The sequence below is a fragment of the Zophobas morio genome, unplaced genomic scaffold, assembly GCF_036711695.1.
Source record: "Zophobas morio isolate AGI-343-1 ecotype UQ-CSIRO unplaced genomic scaffold, CSIRO_AGI_Zmor_V1 ptg000046l, whole genome shotgun sequence".
In the NCBI taxonomy this organism is placed as follows: domain Eukaryota; kingdom Metazoa; phylum Arthropoda; class Insecta; order Coleoptera; family Tenebrionidae; genus Zophobas; species Zophobas morio.
The window spans coordinates 5,352,970-5,370,618 of NW_026972151.1; the positions used below are offsets into that span (position 1 = coordinate 5,352,970).

General features: G+C 34.6%; 4 protein-coding genes across 4 annotated transcripts; 1 reads left to right on the forward strand and 3 right to left on the reverse strand.

Moving 5' to 3' along the window:
• Positions 1 to 54: 54 nt before the first annotated feature.
• LOC135142301 (farnesol dehydrogenase-like) lies at positions 55 to 1,421 on the reverse strand. Its single transcript, XM_064073986.1, has 5 exons — positions 1,371 to 1,421; positions 932 to 1,119; positions 406 to 867; positions 201 to 356; positions 55 to 152 (listed from the first exon to the last, which is right to left on the reverse strand). Exons 2-5 carry the CDS (start codon positions 1,037 to 1,039, stop codon positions 111 to 113), a joined length of 768 nt encoding a protein of 255 aa, XP_063930056.1. The 5' UTR covers positions 1,040 to 1,119; positions 1,371 to 1,421; the 3' UTR covers positions 55 to 110.
• A 6,355-nt stretch (positions 1,422 to 7,776) lies between these two features.
• LOC135142263 (farnesol dehydrogenase-like) lies at positions 7,777 to 8,819 on the forward strand. Its single transcript, XM_064073947.1, has 4 exons — positions 7,777 to 7,929; positions 7,986 to 8,450; positions 8,502 to 8,657; positions 8,708 to 8,819. Exons 1-4 carry the CDS (start codon positions 7,822 to 7,824, stop codon positions 8,747 to 8,749), a joined length of 771 nt encoding a protein of 256 aa, XP_063930017.1. The 5' UTR covers positions 7,777 to 7,821; the 3' UTR covers positions 8,750 to 8,819.
• A 334-nt stretch (positions 8,820 to 9,153) lies between these two features.
• Positions 9,154 to 10,113, reverse strand: LOC135142417 (farnesol dehydrogenase-like). The gene is made up of 4 exons (XM_064074129.1): positions 10,003 to 10,113; positions 9,478 to 9,948; positions 9,269 to 9,424; positions 9,154 to 9,220 (listed from the first exon to the last, which is right to left on the reverse strand). The coding sequence occupies exons 1-4, from the start codon at positions 10,108 to 10,110 to the stop codon at positions 9,179 to 9,181; spliced, it is 777 nt and encodes a 258-aa protein (XP_063930199.1). The 5' UTR covers positions 10,111 to 10,113; the 3' UTR covers positions 9,154 to 9,178.
• Positions 10,114 to 16,337: 6,224 nt separating this feature from the next.
• LOC135142226 (farnesol dehydrogenase-like) lies at positions 16,338 to 17,560 on the reverse strand. Its single transcript, XM_064073902.1, has 5 exons — positions 17,511 to 17,560; positions 17,272 to 17,455; positions 16,753 to 17,214; positions 16,545 to 16,700; positions 16,338 to 16,494 (listed from the first exon to the last, which is right to left on the reverse strand). Exons 2-5 carry the CDS (start codon positions 17,377 to 17,379, stop codon positions 16,453 to 16,455), a joined length of 768 nt encoding a protein of 255 aa, XP_063929972.1. The 5' UTR covers positions 17,380 to 17,455; positions 17,511 to 17,560; the 3' UTR covers positions 16,338 to 16,452.
• Between the last annotated feature and the right edge of the window lie 89 nt (positions 17,561 to 17,649).

The following is a 17,649-nucleotide window of genomic DNA, read 5'->3' on the forward strand; positions in this document are numbered from 1 at the left end:
TCCTTTCTAATTTCTTCCTAAAAACACAACGTAGGCCTCCACTTTAGTGACTGTTCATAGCTAAATCTTAAATCTTTCGTCTGTTAGTAACTTTAATAATAATAATAATTTTAACAAGGTTCGCCAATTGGCTTAATTGTTAATTCATGCACCTGCAAAAATAAAATGAAATAACAAAAACATTTCTCAAATAAAAATACCTGAACATGCTCTGGAGTAGACAACACATACACAACTCCATCTGCAACATCTTCAACATTTAAAGTTGGTCGACTTTCAAATGCTTTTCTTCGCTCTTCCGTAAAATTTTTATTCAGTAGAGTCATCTCAGTAACTACTAAACCCGGACTGATGCTCTATAACACAATCATGTTTTAAACAAGTCTAAATTAAACGGAAAATTACAGTTATCTTAATTTTGCTGCCAAGGGTATTCAACTCCTGTCTTAGAGTTTCGGTGAGAGCAGTAACTGCAAATTTCGACGCTGGATAAACATTAACCTTGGACACATTTTGAATGGAGTGCCCCAAAATACTATTAATGTGTATGATGTGCCCGTTAATATAGTTTGATTTCATGATGTTGACAGCTTGTCTTGTGGCAACACACAATCCGAGGACGTTGACGTCAAAGATTCTTTTCCAATCTTCTGTGTTTCCTTCAGTTAGTAAAGCTTCTGTTGAACAACCAGCACAATTGACTAAAATATGTACCGATCCTAAATTCTCCATAATCCATTTGAAGGCGTCCACAATTTCGTTTTCTTTCCTTATGTCAACTTTGACACCATGAAGTTTACCTTTTTTGTTCGAGAGGTGTGTGGACCGTTCTTTGATGCGGTCAACACGACGAGCCAAACCCACCACCTTCAAAATAGCAAAATAGCATAGAAGTATGTATAAATTTAGAAATAATGGAAACTTTATTTACCGTGAGACCTTGTTCCACAAGGGCATCCGCAACAGAAGCACCGATTCCAGAACTAGCACCAGTCACAACAGCAATTTTATCTTTCCATCTCTCCATCGAAAGTACCATTTTGGTCTTTGGCAAGAACTGGGAAAGTGGGGTATATGGTTGTCTCCTTCAGAATCATATGATGTTATTCGAGTTTGTTTCTATATAACATGTTCCTAATTATCACATAATAGGTTCAACTAAAGTAATTTAATTGAATTTTTATTCTACTGTTCACAATTCAATAGGTATTATGAAACATTTTTATTGAAGTGGTTTGCATTTCTATGCTGTGTTTATTTTAATCTAATTGTACCTTCTTTATTGATTCTTTTAAAAAGTACTCTATAACTTTCGTTCCTAATTCCCCCTAGATTGTAAACCGTAAAATGCTACCTAACAAAAAATATACCTCTCTAGAAGTGACTTAAAAAAAGTGTAATACGTGAACACAATTTTTTTTCTTCGTCGCACGACAACTCCAAGTACACCTTTCACTTGAAAATTGGTACTAATGTTCCCACACGCAATGTCAATAGAAATGGACGATTCACACTCGTATTCATCCTTCGCAAGATAACCTTGAACATTGACTTTTTGTTTGCCCAAAATTCGGTTCTAATCCGATGGTTAGGTTATTCATAGACAGACAAACAGACAGATAGACACACACAGAGAGAAATAATAGACGCCCCCGCCAGAGATTCGTTTCTCTGTCTAGAGTAACCTAAGTGCTGTCTCTGTCAGGAGAGGAAACTGGCGCCCGAGCAACCGCCCCCGGAGTGAAAGAAGTGGCATCAACCCCGAGGAGTGAAAGTAACCGACTAGTGTCGCTGATTTAAAAAACACATCTGACCGACCTAAGCTTATCCGGGGGAGGGAGCGCCGGCGTTGCTCTCAAGCCGGAGACACGGATCTCAAGTGGTGACCGCCCGCGAAAACACGAGAATAAAATAAAACGGCAAGGAATATTTTACACAATAAATAGGGTTTATTCCCTGCCACCAGCTACACTGCTAAAATAATAATCTTACGGCTAAACTTAACTTAATAAATACAAAACGATTTTACACAAAAAAAGTTAAATGTTCCGCACGGTCGTTGCTCCTGGTCGGTGACTTCCTTCAGGACGGACTTCTTCTGGACCTGGGGGCGGCGACCTTGACCTGGAAATCGCGCGAAGACGGTACGGCGACCCGGGAAGGGAGCGCGGTGGCGTACATGACGCGTGGATGACGGTTTCGACTTGTGACGGTGACGAGAGAAAAAAAAAAACGGTGACGGTGGTACGATTTTTCGCTCGGGGGCGCCGATTCCAAAAACCGTTACGCAAACGGGCAGATGACCCAAAAAGGTACTCACGGAGGTCGGAGGGTCGAATTGCACACCGGATCTCGTGGTTGTTAAAAATATTACCGGCCCTACACCTATAGTAGGGTCCCAGGTTTGGAGGTTTGGCAACTGAACGAAGCCTGCAGAAAGAACAAGGTGGAGTTGATTTGATCGAGAAAGGTGTTGTCCGCAAAAAATAATAATGGGAATTGGAATACGAAGGTTGAAAAAGACAATACAAAGAATAAACAAATTATGGACAACCATGGCATAGGAACCGTCAGCGGCAGCGACAGCTAAATCAGGAATAGAACATATATAGAAATAAAGAATACAAAGAATGGATTTCGTAGTCAACATAAACTAAAATTGTAGAAAAAATTAAATAAAACGACAAATATTACGTAAGAACAAAGAAAAAGAAAAAGATAAAGAAATAACAATAGGTGTAAGAGAAAAAAATTAGATAAAATAATAAAGAAAGTTACGAAAAGAAAAACGTACAAACAAGACTGACAGGAAAAAAGGAGACTTATAAATGTAAGAAGAAATACAAAATAGATGGGTGGAATAGAACAAAAAGAAGAAGGAAGGACTGATGAACAGAGGAGGATTGTTAAAGCCACCGGAATCTATGTAAGGGCATTTAGTAAAAGAGAAATAAGAAAAACAATCGAAACACTGAAAAATGGAAGATCTGCAGGAATACAGCAGATAAGAGCAGAATTCATGAAAATAAACATAGATATGTAAATGTGTTGAAGTGATGCACATACTTTTAAAAAAGGTATGAACAACTAGAAATACCATACTATTGATTGTAAAGAAAAAACTACCAAAAAAATAAAATTTAACTAAAACTGAGAACTGGAGACTTATCACCTTGATATCCAGTAAAATGGTGACTAGAATAATGGTGAATCACAGAAAAAAACAGTTTTAGATAGGAAACTAAGAGGAAAACAAGCTCGATTTAGAGTTAGAAAGTTATTCATAGATCATATCTGCACTCTAAAAGCAATATTGGAATAAATTACAGAAAAGGAAGAAAATATATTATAGTATATAACGGTAAATTTTCAGAACCCGTCAAAATATAGGCAGTCGTCAAACAAAAATATATATGTAATGACACCAGTACAATTTTTTATTGTGTGAAATTCAACGATAACAAGAACGGCGAATAATAAGAAAAAGAGAGATATGAAAAGAAGAATAGGAATAGTAAGAAAAATATCTAATTAGAAACAAAACTAAAGATACCTAGTTCAAATGGAAAGTATTTATTTTTGTATCAAGTGCGCGAAATCGTGTTTTTTTTTAATGGCATGAGAATGTGAATTTTCGGGTCAAGACCGAAGGTCGAATGCAATTAAAAGAAACCACAACTCGTGCATGAAATACAAACAACGTTTTTTGTACAACTGTTTGTTTGAAAACAAAAATAAAATTTGATTTAAAAATAATTTCGTTACTCAAAATATATAGCTGACTGATGCGTACGCGTAACGAAGGAATGGTCCTGCATTTGTTTTAGTGCAAAATTGTGAAAAATATTGTTACGAAATAAACCCATACGCTGCCTCGGTACGACGCCTATGAGTTTTCTAGTATGTGCGGCGATGATGGATGATTCATCGTCGGTGACGGCGGCTGGACGGCGTTTGCTAAAGAAGAGCCTGGAAGCGGAAGTCGCAATGGGTGCTCCACTCAAGTCTAGAAGAGGTGACAGAGGCCTTTCGAGAAGGACCGCGTGGCTGTTTAAATGGGAATCACCGTCGGGAGCGGTCAGACTAGTCCAGACAACGGGAGAAGTAGAGGCTAGTCAAATCCATTCTAGTAGAGTCGGAATTATTCTGTACATAATCGCTGTATAGTTTAATTGGTATAACTGAGAAATAAATTGTTGAGTTTTACCCACGCCAATTTTCAAATTACGGATTATCGTAACAATATAAAGTGTCACGGCAATAAGTTTCCGCAATAAATGGAGTGCCACAGCCGTGAGAGTAATAAAAATTATTTTGTAATAATTGTTATTTTTGAAGAAAATTACATATTGTGATTTGCAAAATGTGTTATTTAAACCGTAGCGTAACAGTAAAAAAAATGCGTAACATAACAGTGAAAAGAACAACGTAACGTAACAGTGAACAAATAAATTATTTTTTAACTAGAGCTTGAATGACACATTTTGCGTATCCTTACTGATATATTAAAAGTTGTCATATTTTACAGCTTTGTTATTTTTTGTAGAAATTAGTATATTATTAACCAAGGTTGTGAAGACAATCATTCTAGACCAAGCTATAAAAAAGATATTTTAAAAATCTTCTTTGGACCTTTTCTATACTGTTCTTATGATTAGCATATAATGGCGCCCAAACCACCGAGTCATACTCCAGAGTGGAGCAAACAAGAGCGATGAATAATAGTATATTATTAGCCAAGGTTGCAGAGCCCAGCATTCTCGACCGAGCGCAAATTAGAACCCGAGACGCGCAGCGTCGAGGGCTCTGAAGCGCGAGGTCTAGAAGTGGCTTTGCAACCGTGGTTAATATACTATTTTTTTCACTAGCAGAAACCATAAGACAATAAACTGAAAAAATAAACGTTCAATTTTTTGACGCAACATGATTTTGTTTTGATTTCTAATCAAACTTAATCTAAATCTTCAACACAAAGAAAACCGTTTATACTTGTCGCTGAGTTAATCATTTTATTTTCTACCGTCTACCAACTACCATGCGTATACTCAAGTAATGTTTGTAGCACACATTTCTTCATTTTTTAAGAAATAATCACATCAAACATTGCGTACATAACCTCAATTTTTCTTTTTGAACCCGTGGTAGCAAAAGTTGAATTTGCTCCCTCTAAATGAGTCGACATTTGCATGCGTCCAGGCTGCTAGTGAAAAAAATTCTTAAAGCAGTCAAATTCTTAAATCCGGAGCAGTGCCTTACAATGAACCCCAATACCTTTTGTGACTTCTCTACCATCAGGGATATATATTAGCGAAACTAAAACTAGTGTCAAAAGTCATTTCCATATCCCTAACACTCGAGACTCTAGAAAGTGAATGATTATGGCTTTTATACCTACAATAGATGTTTTTCTTACTTTTTGTAAAACTAATCACCTTACATTTCTCTTTATTATATTCAAACTTATTTTGGTCAGATCATAGAAGCAGGTTGAGTATATCTATTTGTAGTTTTAAACAATCATTCTATGATGTGATAGTACGAAATATATTTATATTTACATCAGCATACAACAAAACCTGGAAATGCTTTATGACCTCAACAACATCATTGATGTAGATTAGAAATAGCAACGGGCTCAGGACAGACCCCTGAGGGACACCAGAAATGGCAAAAAAAATCCCAGAAGAAACCATTGTATTCAACCCTCAACCATCATTCGTGAAAATAAGAACTAAAAAATCCAACAAGGTGTCTGAAAGCCCCCACTTATACAATTTATCGATCAAAATCTCGTGACATATCCGATCAAACGCTTTAGTGAGATCCGCATACATCATGTCCACTCGTCCACCTTTATCTATTATCTCCGCAACAAACTGGTTAACTGAACTAAATTAGATGCAGCAGATCTATGATATAAATTGAGACACAGAATACATGATCATGGGAGAGATACAATTGTATATAACTACTTCAAAAACTTTACAGGTAATTGCTATCCATCGATAGTTAGGAATGTGTGTTGAGTCACCTTGTTTAATTCCAATTCCAATTCTTGAAACCTTCCGTACATCTGGACATTGAATATTTCAATGACAAATTGAACAGGTAACATAACGGCTCAACAAATATACCAGTACAATCCTTAAGTAAAAATGCAGGAACTTGAGCGGGATCAGGTAGCAATTACAGCGCCATCTCCTTATAGCAGCTCTCGTCTTCCGATATTCATAAAAGTTCTCTCTGACAATTGGTTTTATAATCGTGGTGTACCAAATTGATGGGTGTTGCGCTTGCAAAATTCTCTTTTGGATTAGTCACTATAGAGGTTTCGATGTTTTCCAGATAAGCGTTAAAATCCACAATCTTCTGTCGCTCGTACAAAGGAGTATTCAAGTTTCATGATATTTACAACTGTCAGATTGGATAGTACAAGATCTAGAAGGTTACTGCTGTCATTACCTATGTATATTACTAACTTGTGATAAGTCTGTAAAAGTGATAAAGCAATAATACCTTTGAGTCTGTACGCAACTTAGAATAAAATCCTGGAACACTAAAATTTCCTAGGACTACTACCTTACCCAAAGCTTGTGTCAAAAGAAAGTTTCCAATAATTCAAATTCATTCACTGCTAATTGGGGAGGTAAATAACGTATAAAGATGTATAAAGAATAAGCCAAGAAATTAATCTTACAACCAACCATGTCACAACGAAATACTATGTATTCTGAAGAAAACAGCCCAGTATTCAAAATATCTTCAGACAACCATGTTTCCGACAAACAGACAACATCGGAAATGGACTCGACACACACTTAGTAAACCATACATTTCTAAGATGTAGAAAACAGGAGACCAGGCAGACCACACACTCCATGAGCGGCCCTGCCAGACTAAAATCAAAACAGCTGCTCTGGAGACAGCTTTAAGGTGACCTATGTCCGAAATGACGAAAGGAAAAAGAGCAAGCTTCCTTGGCCAGAGATGAGAAAATTTTTCAAAATGAGGTCTTAATCATCATACTCTCTAGTTCGATCCAGTATGAGATGAGGATGGATCTTGTTCTTCCGTTGCTCCAAAACCAGTTCCCACTATTACAATAGCACTCCCACAGTTCGTGCTTACTGCACACCTGATTCGGTTCTTCGAAAATTTTTACTGCTCCCAGATTTTGAAACATTTGTTTGAAAATTGAAAGCTCTGGTCAACTCAGAGTCCCGTTTATGAAAACAGTCTCCACCAATGAGACAGTTGAGTTAACTAAGTATTGGAAGGTAATCTCTGGGAATAGCGCGTCGACCGTCACAGCGAATCTTAACCAATTTTAGACACGTTAAGGATTTATGGTTTTTGGGTTGAAGGATTTTAAGTATTGACATTTGTTAATTAGTTTCATAACAACAAAAATGTGTAGGTCAGTTTTTTCGTTTTCTGTCACAATCAGTATAATGTCACTCTAATCTTGTACAACTTACTTTAATAGAAATAGAGTAGAGCAATAGTTGTTAAAAAAAAAGAAAAATATCTGTATTCACAATGGGACCAAATACTATTAACTATATATCTATGGTGGCAAATTGTGTTTAAAATTTGTTAATAGTATATACTTTTAATTAACACAATATCGCACAACATTTCATCTTATTTCAAACAAATTATAATACTTTAGTGCAAATGTTTTAAGAACATCTAAATTAACAAGTACTTACCGTTATCTTAAACATATAGATGATATCAGTTGTATTTGGAACCGACTTTACCTATAAATTACTAGAATACATTCTGTCTCAAGTAGTGTTCTGCAAGCTTCTGTTCATAATGGTTGTGTCAATGGACAAATGGTCTGGCAAAGTCGCCATAGTAACTGGCGCTGCTTCTGGAATCGGTGCTGCAGTTGCTGACGCCCTAGTGGAAAACGCCCTAATTGTAACCCACTCTATATTTTATTCCACATATGTTAACCTTAACAATTATCCTTTTAGGTAGTAGGTGTAGACTGCCGCCCAGAACTTGTAGAAGAGCACGCCAAAATCCTCTCCAACAAAAAAGGGAAACTCCATGCTTTCAAAGCCGATCTCCGCAAAGAAGAAGACATTCTATCACTCTTCAAGTGGACCACCAAGAATTTAGGACCCGTTCACATTCTGGTCAACTGTGCGGGGATTGGGTCAGCTGGAAAACCCTTCACTAGCGGAAAACCGGAAGAATGGAGAGCACTTTTTGACGTGAACGTGATGGGTGTGTGCATTGCTATTAACGAAGCAGTGAAAATCATGAAAGAGAATAAAATTAATGGTCATATTGTTAACATGAACAGTCTAGCGGGTCATCAGGTTGTAAATATTCCAGGTTTGAATGTTTATGCTGCATCTAAACATGCCATAACGGCTCTTACGGAAACGTTACGACAAGAATTTAATCATCTTGGTATCAAAATCAAAATTACTGTAAGTATTAGACTTTGGATTTAACTATTGTTGTTCATGAGTTTATTGTAGAGTGTTAGTCCGGGTTTTGTTGCTACTGAAATGACACTTTATAATAAAAATAATACTCCAGAGAGGGTGGAGTTTTTGAAAAGTATGCCGTTTTTGAAAGCTGAGGATATTGCGGATGGAATAATTTATGCGTTGTCTACACCAGAGCATGTCCAAGTAAGTTACTTCAGATTATTATTTATTTTTATTAATTTTGGCTGTTGCAGGTTCATGAACTAACCATCAGACCTCTTGGTGAAAAATATTAGAGTATTGTTATCTTAATTATCGTGAATTTAATTATTAATATGTGTATTTAATAAATATATGTTTACCATTTCTATTTCTTTATTTGAAGGTTATCTTGAAGATGATAAACGCTTACGTAATTTATTGTTTCGTAAGTTAGCGATCTTATCGAAAAATCATTTTACTTAATCTTAAATGTAGCTTATCGATGCCTTATTATTTTTCCGCCACATTTCTTGTCATTTTTTATCTATATTGACACTAGAATTAACATTAACATTGTACATCTAAAGGAAGTTGTTAGTAAATAACTTTATTATATATTTGAAAATATACAGAAAATTACAATTGCGGACTTCAAACTATATCGAACTCAATATAACCAAATTTCACAATATATGCCTGATACAACATTGAGGTAGTACTAAATGTAATGTTGATTAACCTTTTTAGTGCGGCTCTCCAACTGGTTTTATTGTTAGTTCGTGGACCTAAAAATCAAACTCTGAATAACACAACGCAGAACACAGTCACCAAACCTTAACATGTTCTGGAGTAGACAAGGCATAAACCACAGCATCTGCTACATCTTCTGCTTTAAGAATTGGACGATCTTTCACAAATCTTCTCGTTTCTTCAGTTAAATCTTTACTAAAGGTAGTCATTTCACTAACGGTGAGGCCAGGACTAACGCTCTAAAATCCCTTCCTTCAAACTTCACTTACTCTTTTGACACATATGTACTTACAGTTACTTTAATTTTACTCTCTGAAGAAATCAGCTCTTGCCGCATAGTTTCCGTAAGGGCAGTAACCGCACATTTAGTTGCCGAGTAAATGTTCATTCGAAACTCAATGGGGCAAAAGTGCCCTAGAATACTATTAATGTAGACAATGTGTCCGTTAATGTTATTAAGCATCATTTTCTTAACAGCTTCTCTTGACATAATACACAAAGCTATGACATTCGTGTCGATCGTTCTTCTCCAGTCTTCAGTGTTACTTTCACATAACGCAGCCTCTTTGAAAAAGCCAGCACAGTTGACTACAACATGCACTAAACCTAAATTATCTTGCACCCATTTAAATGCAGCTAATATGTCTTGTTGTTTAGTAAGATCAGCTTTGACACCATATAGTTTCCCTTTTTTGCCCACAAGTTGCATCGAGCGTTGGTTAATTGTCGCGACTCGACTTTCTGAGCGATCTAGACTTGCTACCTATAATAAAATAACTAAAAATCAAGTTTAAAATTAAGTTGGGTACATATTTACGATAAGCCCATTTTCTACTAGAGCGTCAGCAACGGCAGCACCTATTCCAGAGGTAGCGCCTGTGACAATGGCAACTTTGCCCATCCACTTTTCCATTGATAGTACCATTTTCATTTTTCTTTGAGTTGATACTGATCCGATTTAATGAGGTACGTGTATTTAACGTTAATCACTCTGTGTAGATAAAATAATCGGACTAAACGAGATAATTACTACACGTTACATCGCTTAATTATATCAGTGTTTGAGGGTTGTTTGATTTTTTGTCTGTGTTTGTTTGAATTTTGTTTCTATGAATTTAAGTTCACACATTTCAGTCACTTCAGTAACTTCTTTTAATTCAAGTAGTACTCTGCCCAAGACAAGTCAATCATAGAGTACCATCTTGAATATTTTCGTCAGTTACAAATTGATTCGGCGTCCACTTCATTTTTGCACTATATGTTTTGATATTGTCTATTTATAGCTAGCATTGTTGTCTTATCTGTAATAATGTATATGATAACTATGTTTGTATTATTACCGTTATCACTCGTATATTGTTACGTAACTTAGTATTAAGTGTTTATCACTTCTATCATGTTATTTATAGCATCATAGTTATGTATGGTGGTATTTGTTACGAATAATGCAAATATCACACAAACCAAAAAAAAGTTACATAAAGTAACTGGATGGTAATACACAAGTTTTTATGGTATTGACATCACATTTCTTAGCCTAAAAAACTTGCCGCATATTATACTCTCTACCCGATGTACCCAAAATAGCTTCCGCCACATGACCTTGTGCTTTTATTTTACTAACTTCAAATGCTATATTTCTCGAAATATTAACAATAACTGGATGAGCACTAGAAGCAACCGACATTTAATTGTGCCACACTCTGTCAAAAAGTTGAAACAACAAAGAATTTACATGAGGTTAAATTATACTTTAAAAATTCAAAATATGGATCAAAGTAGAATAAAATCCATCATTGTGAATGGGCTCAAAAATTCCCGCAACACATTAACAAAGCACATATCAAATAAACCAACAAACAAATATCAAAAGTAGGAGAAATCAAAATAAGGTCAGTATGGTGGTATCTCAGCAATAAAATCTTGAAATTCAGCTTATCGAACGAGGATGCACAAATAATAGTAAACAAGTTTGTGTCGAATGAAATTCCAACGCCTACTATGTGTGATTTTTCGGTTGAACAGCCGTTACATTACAATAAAACATGTCCAGCTTTTTCGAACCCCTGTAACTGAATATGAAGATGTGTATGTAAGGTTAAACTACACCTAAAAAACAAGCTATGCGATTATTTCAAATCAATTTTCCTTTTACACGATGTTTTGATGACGTCAACATTTTTGCAAGGACACGTATATCAATTTGGACACGTGCAGTGTAATACTTACTAGTTATACCCATATTCTGCCGTGCTAAACCAAAACAAGGTATCTGCATTCGCGCCGTTTTCGAGATAATGGCGTTTGAAAATTGGGTTACCTCGAACCGGTTAAAATAACTTGCGTTTTTCGCTAACTTTGAGTTAACACAATGGGAAATGATGTTTTTAGTAGATAAGTTCGCCCCGAAATCAATAGTTAACTTTATTTTGCGCTAAGTGTAGTTTATTGTATATTTTTCAGCAGTTACGTCTTTTTTTCCATTTAAAAATGTTGACAGTTCCATGACAAAAATAACGTGTCTGCATCCAAAGGCTGATACGGTAATCCGATCAGTACAAAAAGAGCTTTATACATAGAAATTTTAACGTAACTTTAAATTGGAAGATCAAATTGTGCTCATTCTTCATTTAAAAATAATATTTAACAAAAAGACGTATTATAACTCAAAAGGATGCGGCATTCAGGAATTGTAGCTTTGTCGGCCCATTTACATAGCAAAATTAACGCATCTTTCACATACGTTATATTTGCTATGTAAATGAAATATGTATTTTAAAACGTAGATACGTAGATACGTTAAATGTATCTATTGTACCGAAAATACGTTAAATTTGACTAACAATACAGTGATAGAAAAACGCTATGATCAGATACGTTGAATTACTAATTATGCAATTATTAAATAAAAAATTTGCTTAGAATTTAATAATTATATACCTGGACAATCCTTGAAACTTGTTTAATTTAAAAATACCACAAACTCAAAATCACCCAAAATTGCAGTTACGTTGTTTTTGTTTAACACGGCAGTATTGTATCCCCAAAATTTTCTGGAAAATCCAATGGGTCGTTCGTTATTCAATCAGTAAAGTTAATTGAGTCATTCATTAATTTGTTGAATCCCTTTGTATAAGCAAGTCTAGCAAAATTGGGCAAAAATAATTTCGACAGAACTTCCCTTGCGCGTGAAGTACAAGTACAACAGATCGACATAAATAATACCCCCACAGCTCCTGCGCCGTAAAATTTATTTAAAGCATTTAACCAACAAAAAAATGGCCTCTCAGCAATAATAGCATGCTTAACTTCAAGTGTTTATGTTTATATGTGAAAAAATGTCAAGTAGAAATATGTTTAATTTGAATGAGTTTGTCTCCTCAAAACAAAGGACTAAAATTATGAATTAAGCCATAATCGAACAAAATGTTCTGAATACAATTATTAAGTATAATTCTTCTTTTATCATTATTAACAAAAATATATGCACATGGGGTGACTTGTTTTTAATTTCATCAATAAAACATTTGTGATGACGACATAAACATAAATAATATTAGTAGCAGCGCAAGAAAAAAAAAATGGTCGAAGGTTATTCCGACACAAGTTTCCTTACGCCTGAACAATACAACAATAAATCCACAATTTTCGAAAAGTTATAAGATTTCATTTTGCGGATTTTATTTTCTTATAACAACCTTTAAAAGTTAAAACAAAGTTATGTATGTAATGTTAAAGTAGAATAAAGAATACGTCATCAACATTTTTTCAGTGATACTTATATCATTTCGATAGATTCAGTACAATACCCATAATAACAGTATTGTATTCCCAAATTTTCGGGAAAATGGAATGAATCATTCTTGATTTAATCGATACAATAAATTGCCTCATTCATTAATTTTTTTGAGTGAGTCTATATAAGTAATTCTAAAATCTATAAGTGCCTAGTGTCAAGGACTTCACCTTTTGTTAGTTTTAGCAGTTTTAGTTCTTTCTTAAGGTTGGTAGAGAAAGAGTATGTAGAGGTATGTAGAGATGTAGGACGAAGTTTTCTAGAACATCGTAGTGAGAAAGTTTATGACAAATAATAAACCACAAGCACAGTCCTAATACTTTGCATATTTTAGAGAGGATTTATTCGGCAAAATTTTTGGCTGATGTCATCAATTTTCAATCAAGAGATAAACGAATAAATTTTGATTAACAATTTACCATGATTACGTTAAGCTTAAAACGTTTGCAAGATTTCAGAGTTTCAAAGTTTCAAATGAAATTGCAAAATGTTACACAGTTTTGATTTTTTTTCAAAAATCTGTTTGTTTACGGTGAAAACTTAACAGGGAATCATACAACACAAGTGCAGGAGGAACTAACAACAAATTTACTATTTTAAATTTTGAAGAGGACGGCAACCCATTGATGGTGAGGATGACTAGTCAAAATTTTTGTCAGCGCTTTACCATCTTCATGATGGTTCTAATATATGTATGTACAAAATTTGACAACAATCGGTCGTCTAGTTTCGGAGATTATCCGTCGAGATTACCCGTCTAGTAAAAATCGACACACACAAACAGACAGACAGACAGACAGACGAACAGACGGACAGATAGATACGGACAGATGGAAACGGAAAACTATTTTTTTTGTATTCTAAGGGTCATGAAACGTCGAAAAAACATTAAACTGGCAAGTCACCCGATTGACTCGACTACTATACTTGTTTGGCTTATGCTCGGGAAGTAAAAAAATCTTCTTTTTTTTTTCTTATGAACGTCGTTTAATGAAAAATTGATGAATTCAAAATACATCAATTGAACTGAATAATTTTAATTAAATTAAATCATTCTTACACGACTATAGAACATGGGCCTTTCGAATATAGTAATTTTAAGTGTTCACCCTGATAGTTCCAAAAATTTTAACATTTTTCACAAAAAAATAAATCTTATTTTAGAAATACAAATGATCCTGCTAGAAATATTTTAACAAGACTACACATTAGTTCAGCCTCGGACACAAATTTCAGATTAAGTGTAACTTTTGTGTACATCTTGGTCCAGTTAGTAGGTACTCAAGACAATCGAACATAGAGTGTCAGTTTGAAGACTGTTTTTGTTAATCTCATTTTAATTTGTTCTTCCAATTAGTTTCTATATTATATGCTTTGTCATTGTTTATTTATGGCTGGTATTTGTATCTTATCTCTCGTGTGTAGTATGTACATTTCATTGACTGATCTGGAAAATTTCGCTTATCACTCGATTAGTGTTACGTAACACTTATTTATCTCGTTCCAAGCTGTTTACATAATAGTATCAAATCGTATCATATAGTGTGGTGATTCGTTTTTGATACATAACATTCCATAATTAAGATTTGTATTTAACATATAGGTATTTCACAGCACATGTCCAAATCTGCCTATAGTACCATTCAAACAGACAATCAGAATCGACTACCAATCCCCAAACATAAGAACAAAATTCGCATATTCGCAAATATCAAATAATATCATTGCGCTTGTCGACATTGCGAACAACATGCGCAGAACTGTACACCCATAAAAAATCTCCAATCGCAATTACTTTTATTAGAATTCGTAACCAAAACTAAAACAGCAGCACGGCGGAACTACAAACATTTAAAAAAATACCTCAGGGGCCGCAAATTTGCCTCAGACGATGATCTGAAAAGCACAGTAACGTCGTTTTTTGAAGGGCAAACATTTTTTTTTTTTTTTTGATGAAATGAAACAGCTGGAGAAACGCTGGCCTAATGTATTGGCATAGACGGTTGTTACGTAGAGAAATAATTTTTTTTGAAGCTTTGTACGCTTTCCTTCATAGTTAGGTAGAAAATTAAAAAAAACGCCCTCGTAGCTAAGCGAAGAAAAAATGTTTGCTGCTCTGGTGCGGAATCGAACCGCGCATATTCCATTTTACCGGGCAGGTGCCTTGACTACTAGGTTACAGAGCCTCGGTGAAACACTGTGACTATCAATTTTTGACCCGTAACCGCTGCTTTCATTGTAAACAAGTGTCGGGGTTCGACGTATTTAGCGAATTATTTAAAGTAATAATTACTTATCTTTCTTTTCTGAATGTTTTATTTTCATGATTAGCGTAGATTTAATGCGATTTTTTAATTCGCAGGGGAAGGTTTCTTCAATTACTTCGGCCACTAATAACTATATTAAATGATAGGGATAAAGATCCGAAGGTGATAACGCTATGATATGAGTAATTTGTACTTTAAATCGAATAAGTTATAAATACTGCTCTAGAATTTGTAAATATTTACTTGTTACTTTAGTTGGTAAATTACACATTGTACTTTATTTGTTTATACAATATTATTACAGAAAATAATTAATTATGGGTCTTAAAAAAAGTATATTTTATAATAAACAACAATTGACAATACATGGATATTTACTTTCATTAACCCAGTCATCATCATTAATCATCATTTTGTCAAAAAATACAAATGCAACACATTTTTGGTTTCTATTATTTTTTAAGAGAAAATTAATGGGTTCACTACGTATACATGTTTAATTTATATAAATTGACAACGCGGAGTTAAGACTCCATCCGTGCGTCCCTGGGTCGACGCACTCTTTTTTTTTTTCATAGATTTTAAGATTTTTGGTAATGGAACACAATTCCGTAGTGTTTCTATTACAATATGCATGTTTTACGTAGTTATGTATGTTTAGCTTTATGTTTTATTTTGTCGTTTTCTTGACATATTTTTAATCATTTTCTTTTTATTATGATTGTAGTTTTTACCTTTCAATATTATTTATAATTAATAGAATTACCTAACGACTTATTGATAAAACGTTACACTGTTACATAATTGGTTTATTCCCAATATTTTCGATGCCAGTTAATAGGATATCCCAGCTGTTCTAACTATACTAATCACCTACAAAAATGCAATGTAAAATAACCAAATAAATAAAATAGCAAAAATTAGGATGTTCCCAATCTTAAGTTTCTATGCAATCACGCAATACTTACGCCATCGTAAACTTGGAATAACAAATTCTTTCTTAAAGTTGACTGCTCATGAACGAAAATGAAAAAGCATTTGTCCTAGAACCTAGAATCGGCTCTTTACTAACAACAAAAACTTAATTCGCAAATTTCACAACATCTTTTATTTATTATTTTATTCCATATAAGTATTTCATGTTATATACAGATTTTATATAGGGACAGCATAGATATGATTTGCATTTATTCATAATATACAGTTAGTAAGTTTCTCCTACTGGCTTGATTGTGAGTTCATGTACCTAAAAAGAAAAGTTAAAATAAATAAAATATTTCAACCAGACCAACTTGCTTGAACATGCTCTGGTGTAGACAAAACATAAACAACCCCATCTGCTATATCTTCAGCTTGCAGAATTGGTAGAACTTCGAATATCTTCCTTCTTTCATCACTTACGCCTGTACCCTGAAGCGTCATTTCGCTCACTACAAGACCGGGACTAACACTCTAGAAATAATATCCACATGAAAACTTAAAAAATTTAAAAAGACCTACTTACGCTGACTTTAATTTTGCTACCCAGAACATTTAACTCCTGTCTTAAGGTTTCAGTCAGGGCAGTAACTGCAAATTTTGTTGCTGTATAAACATTGTTTTTAGGCACATACACAACGTTATGTCCTGAAATACTATTAATGTGGACGATGTGCCCCTTTATATCATTTTCCCTCATTATTTTAACCGCCTCCCTTGTCGCAATGCATAGGGCTAATACATTTACATCGAAACTTCTCTTCCAGGTTTCTGTATTCCCTTCGACTAATAATTCTTCAGATATAAACGCGGCATTGTTGACAAGAACATGCACATGCCCTAAATTATCTTCAGTCCATTTAAAAGCTGACAGAATTTCGTCTTCGCGAGTAAGGTCAGCTTTGAAAGCGTAAAGTTTTCCTTTTTTGTTTGATAACTCCTTAGCGCGTTTTTCGATGAGGTCAGCTCTACGAGCTATACCAACCACCTAAAACAACGAAGGAGAAATAGTTGTTTAATACGGCGATAACTTCTTATTACTTACAATTAAACCGTTTTCGACAAGAGCATCTGCAATCGCTGCCCCAATTCCAGCGCTAGCACCGGTTACAACGGCCACTTTACCCACCCATCGATCCATTGAGAGTACCATTGTGCACGCGAGATAAAACGTTTTAATAGTATTACTGACGTGTTTGTGCAGTTTTGGATTATCTTTTTGTTGTTATCTATAATTGAGTTTTATATTTAACAAATTACTGCATACTAACAAAAAAAAAATACCACGTTTGCTTCGTTGCGTAACACTTCACTAACGATTACATTCTTTAAATAACTAAGTTCTAAAATGGTCCCATACACGAAATGCGCACAGGGAATTGAACAGAGTGGGAACAGTTAATAACGTAGAGGTGTATTGCTC

Coding starts and splice junctions, on each gene's coding strand:
- LOC135142263 (XM_064073947.1), top strand. CDS start 7,822: ATGGTTGTGTCAATGGACAAATGGTCTGGCAAAGTCGCCATAGTAACT. Junction 7,930..7,985: donor TAGTGGAAAACGCCCTAATT/GTAACCCACTCT, acceptor TTATCCTTTTAG/GTAGTAGGTGTAGACTGCCG. Junction 8,451..8,501: donor GTATCAAAATCAAAATTACT/GTAAGTATTAGA, acceptor AGTTTATTGTAG/AGTGTTAGTCCGGGTTTTGT.
- LOC135142301 (XM_064073986.1), bottom strand. CDS start 1,039: ATGGTACTTTCGATGGAGAGATGGAAAGATAAAATTGCTGTTGTGACT. Junction 357..405: donor GCAGCAAAATTAAGATAACT/GTAATTTTCCGT, acceptor ATTGTGTTATAG/AGCATCAGTCCGGGTTTAGT. Junction 153..200: donor CTACTCCAGAGCATGTTCAG/GTATTTTTATTT, acceptor TTATTTTTGCAG/GTGCATGAATTAACAATTAA.
- LOC135142417 (XM_064074129.1), bottom strand. CDS start 10,110: ATGGTACTATCAATGGAAAAGTGGATGGGCAAAGTTGCCATTGTCACA. Junction 9,425..9,477: donor AGAGTAAAATTAAAGTAACT/GTAAGTACATAT, acceptor AAGGGATTTTAG/AGCGTTAGTCCTGGCCTCAC. Junction 9,221..9,268: donor CTACTCCAGAACATGTTAAG/GTTTGGTGACTG, acceptor TTTGATTTTTAG/GTCCACGAACTAACAATAAA.
- LOC135142226 (XM_064073902.1), bottom strand. CDS start 17,379: ATGGTACTCTCAATGGATCGATGGGTGGGTAAAGTGGCCGTTGTAACC. Junction 17,215..17,271: donor TTGTCGAAAACGGTTTAATT/GTAAGTAATAAG, acceptor TCGTTGTTTTAG/GTGGTTGGTATAGCTCGTAG. Junction 16,495..16,544: donor CTACACCAGAGCATGTTCAA/GCAAGTTGGTCT, acceptor TTTTCTTTTTAG/GTACATGAACTCACAATCAA.